The sequence below is a fragment of the Gobio gobio genome, assembly GCF_949357685.1.
Source record: "Gobio gobio genome assembly, chromosome: 19".
Taxonomy (NCBI): Eukaryota; Metazoa; Chordata; class Actinopteri; order Cypriniformes; family Gobionidae; genus Gobio; species Gobio gobio.
In genome coordinates this window covers 25625876-25639787 of record NC_137112.1, presented here as the reverse complement: position 1 = coordinate 25639787, position 13912 = coordinate 25625876, and the positions used below count along the sequence as shown (strand labels likewise).

Sequence of the window (13912 nt, the reverse complement as noted above, 5' to 3'; positions counted from 1 at the left end):
TTATTTATTTTTTTTATTTAATATATCGCTAAGTTACATCAATGGTTAAATAAAATAGAAATGGCACATTAAAGTTAAAAGTTATAACTGCATGATGATTGTTTTGTGTGCGTTTACATACACTGTACAGGTGAAGAATGTTTTTGCTCAGGTGACCAAAAATGTCCGCCCAATAAAGAAAAGTTTTGCTCAGCGAGAAACGAAATTAGAGGGAACATTGCTACCGATGCCATCGAGGCCTTGCATGGATCTGCGACCTGGGGTTTGGATGTAGAGCTTGAGGACATGGAGAGTGAGAAGACGGGCCTTGACCTGCCAGTCGAATTCTCTCATGATTATTTATGCCCTAGCCCGGAGGCGTGCAAGCCGGTTTCTTTCGGGCTAGAGGATGATGTTTACACTGCAACATCCAACTCCGAGGGTTTCGGGCCTACTTTAGTTGACGACACTTTCCGGCTTAGCGGCCAGGAAGCGCGGCCTTCTGCGGCCTACTCTGAGCTTATTGACATGCTTTTGCGCGCTACAGAGAAGCTCGCTATTGACTGGCCTGATGAGCCTCAAGAGTCACAGTCGTCTAAACTCGACAAGAAAATTTTAAGCAGCCAAATTCTAGGCCAGTGCGGAAAAAGCTGCCATTTTTCAGTGATCTGCATAACGAGATCTCCAGATCCTGGAAGCAGCTTTTTTCTGCCCACTTGACTAATGCGGCAGCCGCTGACTTCACCAACCTTGTTGGTTCTGTGGAACAGGGCTATTCCGCCATTCCACGCTGGCTACACACCTTTCTCCATCTTCGGCTCTTTCTTGGAAATCTCGCCCCCTCCTTCCCACCAAACCGTGCAGGACTACTTCCACCCTTATCGGAAAGTCCTACATGGCACCTGGTCAGGCAGGCATGACCCTTCATAGTATAACATCTTTAACTCTGTTACCTTAGTGGTTATATATTTCCACACCATTAGGGGGTGATAACCATCTTCATTGATGAGTATTTAGCCAGGTTCTATACCTGAAGAAGTCAGTCAGTATGTGGATAGAGGAAGCAATGGCTTTCTTGGGCTATTCCGTGTGAATTTGTTTGTTCCCGGTCATGAGTGGAAACCGCAGGTGGTCAGTGAAACTGCATCAAATGTCTGTTTTGTTGGCAATCGGCGCATAAGTGCATATAATGTAAACAACACAAACGTATAGTGAATTGAAAGTTATCCAGGGATAATGCCATGATGTATTGTGTGTGTGTGCTCGAGACTCTTTAGCACCGCCCACTGCACACATCCACGAGCTCGGCTGTTTTTGGAAAGAATCGGTACAGCGTATCTGTCTTTTATAAATATGATGAAACTAAAGACTCTTCGGAGATATGAAGGATGCAATACTACTCTATAGGTACTCAAGATTAACATAAGATTGGCAGAAAAAAGTGTCATGTACCCTTTAAGCTATCATCATGTAACATTTTGTGTGTGGTAAAATCTTTTTACACACCTCTCAACGGTTGTTTGGTTCTCTAACTCATCTGGGTTCAAAATGTGGCTCTCGGTTTTGCTGGCCTGGTCTTTGATACAGGACAGCAAAGTATGTCCTTGTTTTACGGCCAATTTTAGCTCATCCTGTACAGAAAGAAGAAATGTGGTATGAACAGAAAAAAGATAACTGACCGATTCCACAGACACAAGCAATAAAGGGCAGAATTATAACAACGTGGATTAAAAAAATCATATGGCAACATTAGAACCAACATGAACTACTGTTCCATAAATGTAAATGGCTACCTTGAGCGTATTGTGTTTTTCGGTGTGTGTGATAAGCAAATCTTTGGTGCACTGCACGTCATTGGGAAGTTCTGTTTCTGCCAGGTCAGTTCCAAACTGCTGCAGCATCTGTGCTGTGCTCTTCACTGTTAACGCAAAGTTCTCAATGGCCTAGAACACAACATTTTACATATTACATAACGCTGAAAAAAAATCTGATTCTGCTCCATGCTGTGTTATATATGGTATTATATATGTAGACTATGTTAAAATCCATACAAATAATACATTATATTTTCATTTTAGTTAAGGCTTTATTTATTAAAAACAACTTCTCACAGTGCGATGGTGAATCCATTGACTGTGGCAATAGTCCAGGGTTCCCCCCAGGTCACAGGTCAGCTGGCCTTTGTCAATGTAGCCGTGCAAGTCTGATAGGGAATTTAGCATGACAATCTACAAGAGAAAAACAAAATATATATATACAATCAATATATATATATATACATATATATACATATTATATGGAAGTGTATTTATACCAGAGATTTTTGTAACCTTTTTTTGAACTGAAACTAATTGTTTCTCTCACAAAACTTTTTTATAAGACAAAAGTTGCTGTTGTTCACAGTCTGGTTGAGCAGTGTTGGTGTATTGCCACAACATCAGACCACGCATATGCTAATTTTCGCAAAGAACTAGTATTTTCACAACTTGTGGTAGGCTGCTTAAAATATGCATGCAAGCATTTTACATAACATATATAGTGAAAAAAAAAAGTTTTGGAGGAAGGTTAAAAGAAGGTTAAAAGGTTCTGGGTTTGGAAGTGAATGGGGACATTTTTTAAAGTTTAAAAGCATACATGTGAGGCTTATAATTTTGGTAACATTTTACAACAAGGTCTCATTCGTTAACACTAGTTAGTGTATTAACTAACATGAACTAGCAATGAGCAATACAGAATTTGTTATTCTTTGTTAATATTAGTTAATAAAAAGACAGTCATTCATTGTTTGTTCGTGTTAGTTAACAGTGCATTAACTAATGTTAACAAATACAACTTTTGATTTTAATAATATATGAGTAAATGTTGAAATTAATATTAACTAAGATGAATAAATGTTGACTAAACATTTATTTGTGTTGGCTAAAGTAGTTAGCAAATGTTAACTAATGAAACCAACTTATTGTAAAGTGTTACCATAATTGTATTCTTCTGTTAAAATGAGTGTATTATTTGAGCTGTAAACCTGTTTACGTCAATTTCAAACAGTCATTTTTAGGTTTGTATCAATTTCCATTTTTCACACTAAAATCATGTCATCACATTGAAATCGCTCATATTGTTTACGTCTTGTGGCTGTACTATTAAACGTTTTATTTTTTTTGTTTTAACTTGCATGAACCAACCATATTCCCTTCCATTGTAAAATACAGAGTGTCTATTTACACCAAGAGCAAATACCCTCTGCTAAAAAGGTGGGCTATTTACACTAAATCTAGCCACCATTGTCTGATTGAGCCAGAAAAAAATACAAAATAAATCCTGCTGACAATGGAATCAGTGGTGTGAAGAGTAGGAAATAAATTAAATTAAATCAAATATTCATCTGTCGCAATTTGCACAATGTAAATAGCATCTACTGCTATTTGCATGCAGATAGTATGTAGTGTGTAAACCACAGTGCAAACTTCATTTCCTTAATGTCATGAGAGAATTTACATGCAGATGATAATCTCATGCACTAGCATACAGTATGCAAACCTAGGGCCCCCTGCATATGGCAATGGGAGAGTAGCATTTACTGAATACAAATATTGCCAGAGCTTTGACAACAAACAGCGATCTCCTCAATGCACAATGCAGAAACAGCAGTGTTTTTGTAACACTGTCCACCACCTTCTAAAGTGCCCCTGAAACAGGGTTAGAGATTATCTGTAGGTTAACACCTTTCAGACATGCATAAAACAACAGGGTGACAGGCTGTGTAAATAATTTAGTGGATGAGTGATCATGGTTACAAACACTCCAGACGAGCCATGTGCCATATGGCGAGTGAACAGACATGCTGAGGGTCCAGACTGAAAAAAAAAAGCATGCTTACCGGTACCTTCAATTTGAAGTCATCCCTATGTAACCGCATACTGACATCAGCGATGGCCCTCTGGAGGAGGCGTGAAGGTTTAAGAACCAGAACAAGCTGTAGATTTCCCGGGAAGGAGCCCTTTTAGTCATGAAAGGAAATAAAACATTTAAGTAAAAATAAAAGTTTGACTCATTTCCTTAACAATTCAGTGGCATTAACTATATATACCTTGTGAAGCCATATAAACATATTGAAACTTTTTCAAATTAATTTATAAAATTAATTAACATAGATTTTGTATTTTTTTTTATATAATTTTATATATATAAACTATATATAATCTATTGCTATTTGCACTTAGTTTAGATCAGAAGGATCTCAAGCTGACTATATTTTATATATTTATATTTTATATGTTTATTTATATTTTATATATTTATATTTTATATGTTTCTAAAATTTAAATTGTTTAAAATAGAATAAAACAGGCCAAAATAATTTTGTTATTCAATTGTAAAAAATTCAATCACAAAACAATTATTATTATTATAATAATAACGCTTACTGTATTGTGCAATAAAAAGTAGTATTTAAAAGTTAAAAAGCACAATTATTTTAATAATAATAATAATCAAAACGTAATAAACGCTGAAGTTTCTCTGCATCTTCAGTTTTCATTAAAACAAAATAATAAACGCTGCTGTCACTGAAGCAAATAGAGTTAGGCATCAAGCTTCTTGGTATTCCTCAATCAATTCTTTTGTAAACAATACAACAAGAAAAGAAAAATAATAAAAGAATGCCTGTTTCCCATTCATGTTTTGTAAAAATGATAGGGTCACTAACGACCCAAGGTGTGTAACAGTGCAAGTATATTTTTTCTACACAACATTAATTGAATCTTTGATGACTGAATAAGTGCAATTCAACTTTATTCCACAAAGTGGCAATGTTTGATACACAATGATGAAGTGACGTTTCACTCATAGTTACTGCAGGCAGAAAACAAAAGAATAGGAAGTATCATCAGCTAAAATTGAAATGGCTTAGATATTTACTACAGAGCAAGTACTGAACGCAATCAAATATTAGTGTCACTGTCACTTGACGGTGGATCTGGTGAAGAAGTTGTCAGCGATCAAAATATTCAAAAAAGATGTTGCAAATGATAGCTTTGAGAATATGTTTGAGATGGCGAATATGAGCCAGATGCTGAGTGAATGTACTGGGAAATGAGCTCTGACAAGGACAGTGATGATGGTATAAAACATCTGCTCAAACTGAACCCTTCCAAGCTACAAAAGGTAACAAAATACACTTTATATTATTCTTCTGTAATTGTTACTCTAATACCAGGAGAGATTTTTATTATTGCGACAGGTAGAGATCCATCCGTGTTAGATATCGCTCCGCGACACTAAAGACCTGAATATGTAATAAAGGCTGGCAAAACATTCCTGCATTTAAGTTCTCTATTTAGTTACTGGTTACGCTCAACCAGATTTGGTATATTTAAAAAAAATCTCTATTTATGGATATGAATGACACGCACAGTTGAGTAACGTATATACACAATTTCCAGTGAAAACCATCTTGCTAGGTCGAAAAATAAATATAAACATTTATAATTGGCTTACCATATTGATTCAGAGTAAGACAAAAATACGTTTTGGAAGAAGTACTGATGATGTATTGACTCATTATTTAATCCTTGATTTCAAATGATAGGCCTATATATTGTCTTGATGCTGTGCATCTTGTTCTTTTTGCTCTGAAGCTCATTGAGATATGTAAACATCATGTTGAAGAGCTGTTCCAACTTCACAAAGCTTCAGTAAGAGCCTGTACAAACCGCTATCCGTGCCAAAGAAGTGATTGCAGTGTTCCATTTGTCCTTCCTGCGGTCCAGGATGATGATGAAGCCGATGCTAGCAGCATCCATGCTGAGGGATGAAGAACAGAAACAGAAAACCAAAACCATTAGACAGAAATCAACATCTCAGAGTATTGCAATTTGCCTGAATTTAGAGTTGGTTTTATCACAATAAAATATATATATTTTTACCTTGGTATGCTGGTCAGGTATGTGACAACATTAACAAAATCCTCATCCGTCACCTCATTAAAACCCGAGAACTCTGGGAAGGTGATGATTGGAGATCCATCTTTTCCTCTTCCTCCTGCAAATATTTAGTGCCTAGTTAATTCATAGTTATTAAATCTGAGAAAAAGAAGGTCTCACATATTTCACACGGCACTCTGTGGTACTTTTCAAACAACATTCGTTTCAGCATTTCAACAAGCCCTATGGTGTAAGATTAAAGGCCGTGTCATTTTTTTACATTTCGTTTGGTGTCATAGTTGACACTTTTTTTTATCAGTCACACTTAAACGGAAACTATGCACATCGTGTGAAGATGCGTGCAGCAACGATGACATTTTTAGTTTTTCTTTGATTTCTGTTTAATTCATTCATGGGACATACATCTGGCATTGTCCTCAAAATAATTCTTAAGTATTCATCACACACTTCTACTTTTTATTTGACTTCATATTTTTTTTCTTTGATTTAGGAAAATAAGAACCACAACTCCTTTCAACCACAAGGGGGCGACCGTGGAATCAAAAATCTTTCAGACAAAAAAAAAAGACCCTAATAAAATGAAACTGGTTATGATTCTTGTAACAGATGACATACAATTGATATATTTTCATGCTTGCATATATTTACGTTTGTTTACACTGCAAACCCATTAAATGAATTATTATTGATGTACATTTGAGTCATATACTTATCATTTTTAACATATACTGTCATTATTTTCACAAAATGTGTTATGAGATCAAACAGTGAAGACCACTGCTACAGGACCACAAAGCCTGGCATATCTCCAAATTTATTTTTAAGAGATTATAATATAATTTTTTAATAATTTAAATAATTGAGCAAAGTATTATCTACTGTCCCTGTCAGCGTGAATATGTGATCACTCATTTAACAGGGATTCTTCTCGTGCATTGTGTTAATTCCTGAGGGGAATTCTGGAGAAAGATGTGTTTGTTTGCAGTAATGAGGCAGATCCACTCAGAAGTCACATGTTCATCCATTTTTAGACTTTAGATGCCACAACTCCTCTCTTGGGTGATGTATAGGTGATTTTATTTTTTATTTTATTTATTTTTAAAGATGTGTATGTTTCTTTTTCATTTGTATTTACAAACCACACACATCCCCAGCCCACATCCACCATCTTATTTGGAACTTTGTCTTCACTATGAAACTGTCACCTACTTTGTGGTTTAATGCTTTCACTTGACACCTGAGAAATCAACAGGCCTATATACTTACAAGGTGTGTGTGTGTGTGTGTTTAGTGTTTATATACAGTGGGGAGAACAAGTATTTATACACTGACGATTTTGCAGGTATGCCCACTTACAAAGCATGTAGAAGTCTGTAATTTTTATCATATGTACTCTTCAAATGTGAGTGACGGAATCTAAAACAAAAATCCAACAAATCACATTGTATGATTTTTAAGTTATTCATTTGCATGACATAAGTATTTGACACGTCAGAAAAGCAGAACTTAATATTTGGTACAGAAACCTTTGTTTGCAATTACAGAGATCATACGTTTCCTGTAGTTCTTGACCAGGTTTTCACACACTGCAGCAGGGATTTTGGCCCACTCCTCCATACAGACCTTCTCCAGATCCATCAGGTTTCGGGGCTGTCGTTGGGTAATACAGACTTTCAGCTCCCTCCAAAGATTTTCTATTGTGTTCAGGTCTGGAGACTGGCTAGGCCACTCCAGGACCTTAAGATGCTTCTTATGGAGCCATTCCTTAGTTGCCCTGGCTGTGTGTTTCGGTTCGTTGTCATGCTGGAAGACCCAGCCACGACCCATCTTCAATGCTCTTATTGAGGGAAGGAGGTTGTTGGCCAAGATCTCGTGATACATGGCCCCATCCATCCTCTCCTAAATACGGTGCAGTCGTCCAGTGCCCTTTGCAGAAAAGCATCCCCAAAGAATAATGTTTCCACGTCCATGCTTCACAGTTGGGATGATGTTCTTGGGGTCGTACTCATCATTCTTCTTCCTCCAAACACGGCGAGTGGAGTTTAGACCAAAAAGCTCTAGTTTTGTCTCATCAGACCACATGACCTTCTCCCATTGCTCCTCTGGATCATCCAGATGGTCATTGGCAAACTTCTGACGGGCCTGGACATGTGCTGGCTTGAGCCAGCAGGATCCTGCAGGATTTTAATTCATGACAGCATAGTGTGTTACTAATGGTTTTCTTTGAGACTGTGGTCCCAGCTCTCTTCAGGTCATTGACCAGGTCCTTCCTAATGATCATTGATGCCCCACGAGGTGAGATTTTACATAGTGCCCCAGACCGACGGAGATTGACCGTCATCTTGAACTTCTTCCATTATCTAATAATTGCGCCAACAGTTGTTGCCTTCTCACCAAGATGCTTGCCTATTGTCCTGTAGCCCATCCCAGCTTTGTGCAGGTCTACAATTTTATCCCTGATGTCCTTACACAGCTCTCTGGTCTTGGCCATTGTGGAGAGGTTGGAGTCTGTTTGATTGAGTGTGTGGACAGGTGTCTTTTATACAGGTAACGAGTTGAAACAGTTGCAGTTAATACAGGTAATGAGTGGAGAACAGGAGGGCTTCTTACAGAAAAACGAACAGGTCTGTGAGAGCCGGAATTCTTACTGGCTGGTAGGTGATCAAAAACTTATGTCATGCAATAAAATGCAAATTAATGATTTAAAAATCATACAATGTGATTTTCTGGATTTTTGTTTTAGATTCCGTAAATCACAGTTGAAGTGTACCTATGATAAAAATGACAGACCTCTACATGCTTTGTAAGTAGAAAAAACCTGCAAAATCGGCAGTATATCAAATACTTGTTCTCTCCACTGTATATGCTTACATGCTCACATTTTAAATCATTTGAATAAAGGGTGAAAATGTCAAATTTAAGCAAGTGCATAAATTCTTTGTTGAGCTTGGAGTCAATTGTTTTATTTGTGATAACGCAATAAAACATGCCAAATTGTGTGCACATAAAGAGAGAACCAACAGAATATCAATAAATGCTCATAATTTTTTGGCATAGTAAAACAAAACCTCTAGCTGTAGTTTGCCTCATTTTTTGCCAGGTGAAGTGAATATTGTTAATCCACAAACCAGATTCGTGTGTCATACTACACACATTGTTCAGGAATGGTTTGAGGAACATGGTGAAAAGTGAGTTGTCCAGGCCTCTAAATTCCCCAAATCTCAATCCAAGTGAGCATCTGTGGGGTATTTTAACATGTCATCTTCCTGAGAACCAAAAAAAAAGTTTTTTTTTTCCCGGACATTAGCTACATTGTTTGGAGCATAAAAAACACATTTATATTTTTAATTTAATTCCTATGTTATATGCTATATCTTCTGCTCTGTAGAGGACACCAGAACCCATTTATTGAGAAAATTAAAAGACATGAATACACAAACAATGGGATTTTGGGGTGATAATACTTCATTAATGGGTAAAGATATTTTCATAAGAATGTCTCATATTTCATAAGAATATCCAGACTTAAAACTGTGTATGTTGTCAGAGAAATTCCCTAAAATATCATGTCCTCTACAGAGGCAAAACCTCTATTCTGGGTCTCAGGAGAATATTTCTGTCTCGTGCAGAGTGGCATTTATATTTAGATGTCACTTCCGAAACTTTGCTGCATGCAATTGGCCGTCGATCCTCTTAGCAACAATAGTTTTATTCAATGAATGTTATAGACTGTAGCCTCGAAAGTGAGCCAAGATTGCTACGATTACTAAAATGTTGTTGCTTTGTCAGTTCATCGCAATCTCACAAAGTTCCATTATAAAAATGAAGTTGTCAACAATAAATCTCTTAATGAGAGGTTTCGCGAGCCTTCATTAACTGAGAAACTGAGTGGTTAGATTCTGATCGCGTTTGAGAGATCAACAACTGTGATTGGCTACATTACTCACCGCTGCAAAAACACGCTGTAAAAAAATAGATGCATGTGACGCTCTCTAGACCTCGGACACAAATTTGCAAATCTGCCAAATCTGTTTCGCCAATATTATAACAGTATCAACTGAGGGTGCTTTTGCTTGCGTTTGAGGGTGCTTAGCATAGAAGCCGTAGAACCGGGCCTGGATGATGGCGCAAAACACTGGGCATTTGTCCACGCTTTTTTATCATTGCTGTTATAATGTACTGGGAAGCCAGAATGTGTATCCATCGACAGAAACATACATTAGCCGAACTCTGTTTTACACATTGTTATTTTCAACAAACCATATTATAGATGTGTTGCCGGATTTGAGATGAACCGCAGTGCAAGTGCATGCCGAACCGTGGGTGGAGAACTGTTTTATGTTTTGGCTCATCAGTGTACATACACACACATTTCTGTGTGTCTTTCTGGTTTTGTCTCACTTGCACAGACAGGCTCTTGTTTCATGCATCACTTCGGACTACTAGTGAATGAGACACAATTGAAGTCTATTCTATTACATTTCTGATCGTCCCCTGTGATTCACAGAAGCCTAATGGACGACACCATGCTTTTCAGCGGAAAGCAGCACTCAAGACAAGAGGAGTCAGCTAAATAGATTGCACAAAGTATGCTGGGATTGTTTTTAACCGTAACATTATGTAACCGGTGCAGTTTTGATGGCTGGTGCAGGCTTCTTGGCAGATGAGGAGACAGGGAGGCAGGCGAGGCCTCATAAGATCTGACTGGGGTGGGAAGGAATGGAAAAGCTCTCCAAGGAGCAGCAAGTCAGTAGTTACAATGTCCCTCCCACTAACATCAGTTCAGAGTGTAAGTTTTTCCACCCTGTTTTGAGAGAGCTCTGTGTGTGCTGAAAGTGGTAAACACCACTTTTTATTAGTGTTTTTATTAGTTCAAATGGTAGCGCATCATTTTACAGTCCTGTTCCCCATGTGCATACATGTACTTGTTATCATAATTGCAATAACTGGGTAATAACTAGGTACTAACCCTGGACCTAACCTAACATTAACCCATGTAGTTACCTTATATTACCCAGTACTTTCTTAGGTATGTACACTATAAATACACTTAAGTGTACGAACAGCAAAATAAAGTGCAGCTGTTAATATTAATTGTTTTGCATAGTTAATTATCCCTCAGTACCACCGGGAAGCTTCACAACCAAGGCTGGTCAAAAATCTGTTTATATCTCTGCCAGTTGCCTAATTGTTTCATTTTCATCTGTGACATTAAGCAGGATGGTGGCGTAGCCTAGTGGTTAAAGACATTAGCTGGTAAACAAAAGAGATTTCAGTTCAAACAGGGTAAAAAAACCCTCACCAAAGTCATTTAGTACTGTAAGTGTTCATTTAAATAAATTGGTTTATTTAGGATCTGTAAAAATAACACATGGTTTATACAAGTTAAAAATATTCTAGCTGGGTCCCCTACATGAGATTTTTAAGGCAACCGTTATTTTAGAATGCGTCACTGTGTTTTTCAGTGTCCTTGTTACGCATGCTACATGTAGTTACTATAGTAATAACTATAATATAGTAAGTACATAGTTGATTAATATTACTCAAAACTTAAATACATTGTTACACTGTAACAAGGAGACCTTAAAATACGTTATTAAACATTTTTTGTAGTTGAAATGGTTTTATAATAATTATTTCAGTTGATTCATAAAGGTTTTATATAATAATGTATTATAGGAACACAGCAATATTCAAACTTTAGCTGATACAGATAAGTCGATAATTATTTTCATGTTACGCCTGATAAACAATAAATGGCCAATATTAAATTCCATATTTTGTGTAAATTAATAAAATATATATATATTTTAATTACAGAGCAACCTAATTTTTTTAAATTATTATTACTTTCAAGCACACACACATCCTCCTGAAGATAAATAAATTAGGTGAATTAGGCACTATAATTGTACAACATGAAAAATGGATATAGATTTTTGTAAGATTACCATTAATTGAACATTAGTTAGCAGCAAATATGATCTAAATTTTAAAATAGTGTAAATATAGCATGCACAATCAAATCTCCAATATCGACCAATACCGATAAAAGGAAAAATATCAGCAGATATTTAATATGGAATCGATACATTTTTTATTTGATTTTTGACTATATTATTGCACTCAGTGATAGAGACAATCTCATATTGAGTGAAACAATGATCTGTGCTGTTCATGAAAATCATGGTAAATCATGGTACATTTTCTAAATTCATGAAATATCACCAATAAGACCTTGGATATTTCTCTATTCAATATTATATAATATTCATCATGGGAAAATGAGACTGCAGAATTCTACTTTCTCTAGTTTGAAGCGCTAATGAGCATCTAAGGAAATGGAGGGCTGGGAATTGTACAACAGTACTGACAAGATGTGATTTGTGAGCATTAGCATCAATTAACTGCCACAGAAACCTGACCCACGTTCTTCCTCTCAAACGTGACGAATCAAAAGCGTCACCAACAGCTAGTGAGCAGGGAAGTACATTGCTTTTGGAAAAAAAAAAACTAACACAATAAGCCTTTTTATCCCAACCTAAAGAGCAAATAGACATTCATATCTCACCTGAAAGAAGAGCAAATTGCCTGTGAAGTTGTTCAATTATGTCGACAGCCAGTAATGGCCTGATCTCCTGCTGCATAATCTCATCTGTGAGGAAAGAGAAGAAAATACAGAGGCATTAAAATCACTGAAACATGCATATAATTCTAAAAAATCATGTTCAAGATAACCGTAAGATACAGTGTCACAGAGTGCATCAGTAGCACGACCCTTCAGAACGTTTGCTCTGGAAGGAGTTTCCCCTGTACAGCTGCTTCCTTAGAGACGACCTTTAGCCATCAACACAGCCTCTGGTTTGTATCCGTTCATCAGGGAAGCGCTCCTTCAAACAAGCCATTCTTTTATGCCTTTGGCTTTACAAAAGAGCACTCGAGCGCTACTATTCTCTACTGATCTGCTGAGGGTCACCCTAAATCCCAATGAAGTCTGTAGACGAACAAAAGCTCCTCTGTACACGTACACAAAAGACTGCATTAACATTGACTTCTCTTTATCAGACCCTGTTAAGTCTTGTGAGGAAACTTGCCGTAGGCTACAAACAACGTTGATGAGTTACTACTGAAATTTTGGGATGTATTCGGTATGCGTTGATGTTAGGAAGTCTTGAGCCAATGAATTGAAGTTAATATCCTGAAACCTCTAGCCAAAATGTTTGACAGGCAGTGTGCCGTAAACCGCAAAACAACCCTAGCTGACAGAAATGAACATGTTTCAAGTATGCTTTTTTTTTTGCTCACACATCCTTCTGGAGTGTGTTCTAAAGGAAGAACAATGTGCGTCAAGGACCATGTGAAAACCAGATGTTATCAGCTGGCTGTGGAGTCGCAACCATTGATATGTACATGAATTACAGCAAGAAGCCAAAGACTTCCCTAGTGGAAAGTCACAGTGACCGGATCATACAGGACCACTCCCATGACAGAAAAAACAAACATTGAAACTGTTTTTACAGAAAGGCAACAAATATTTTTTTATAACATTAGCTACATAAAATATATGTACACATTTATAATGCAAAATGTTGACAATGCATTGGAGTTTACAAGAGATTTACTTTACGTTTTTGTTCAATAATCAGGGTCAGGCATTAAAGTGGTTTAGATTGTACATATTTGATTAGATTAGATTAGATCAGACCATTACTATTTGTTTTTTTTAAATGGTGAATTATCCAGGTTAACGTCAGTAAATTAAAGGAATGCCACAAGGGTCTGTGTTAGGCCCTCTGCTATTTTAAAAATACATACTTCCCTTTGGTCATTTATTAAAACACGGAATTAATTTCCACTGTTAGGCCGTGTGTCCACCAAAGTGGTTTTTCAGGTGGCTGGCTGGCGTATTCAATTGTTTTCAATGGGAGCGCCGCGTTTTTAGAACGCCATGAGCGTAATGAAGCGCTGAGCGAATATTTCACGCTCAAGCG

At 36.9% G+C, this 13912-nt stretch overlaps 1 protein-coding gene across 3 annotated transcripts in view; it reads right to left on the bottom strand.

Annotated features, from left to right (window-relative positions):
* The window catches only part of mcf2l2 (MCF.2 cell line derived transforming sequence-like 2), an 86924-nt gene that overhangs the window by 47256 nt on the left and 25756 nt on the right, over positions 1-13912 (bottom strand). For 2 of the 3 annotated variants that reach the window (XM_079843790.1, XM_079843788.1), the window contains exons 2-8: positions 12493-12576; positions 5904-6018; positions 5691-5781; positions 3857-3976; positions 2091-2207; positions 1773-1922; positions 1486-1610 (exon numbers count right to left, since the gene is read on the bottom strand). In XM_079843790.1, the coding sequence (XP_079699916.1) occupies positions 1486-1610; positions 1773-1922; positions 2091-2207; positions 3857-3976; positions 5691-5781; positions 5904-6018; positions 12493-12576 (802 nt within the window). The remainder of the gene's footprint in view (positions 1-1485; positions 1611-1772; positions 1923-2090; positions 2208-3856; positions 3977-5690; positions 5782-5903; positions 6019-12492; positions 12577-13912) is intronic. The other variant, XM_079843789.1, reaches the window with a different exon arrangement.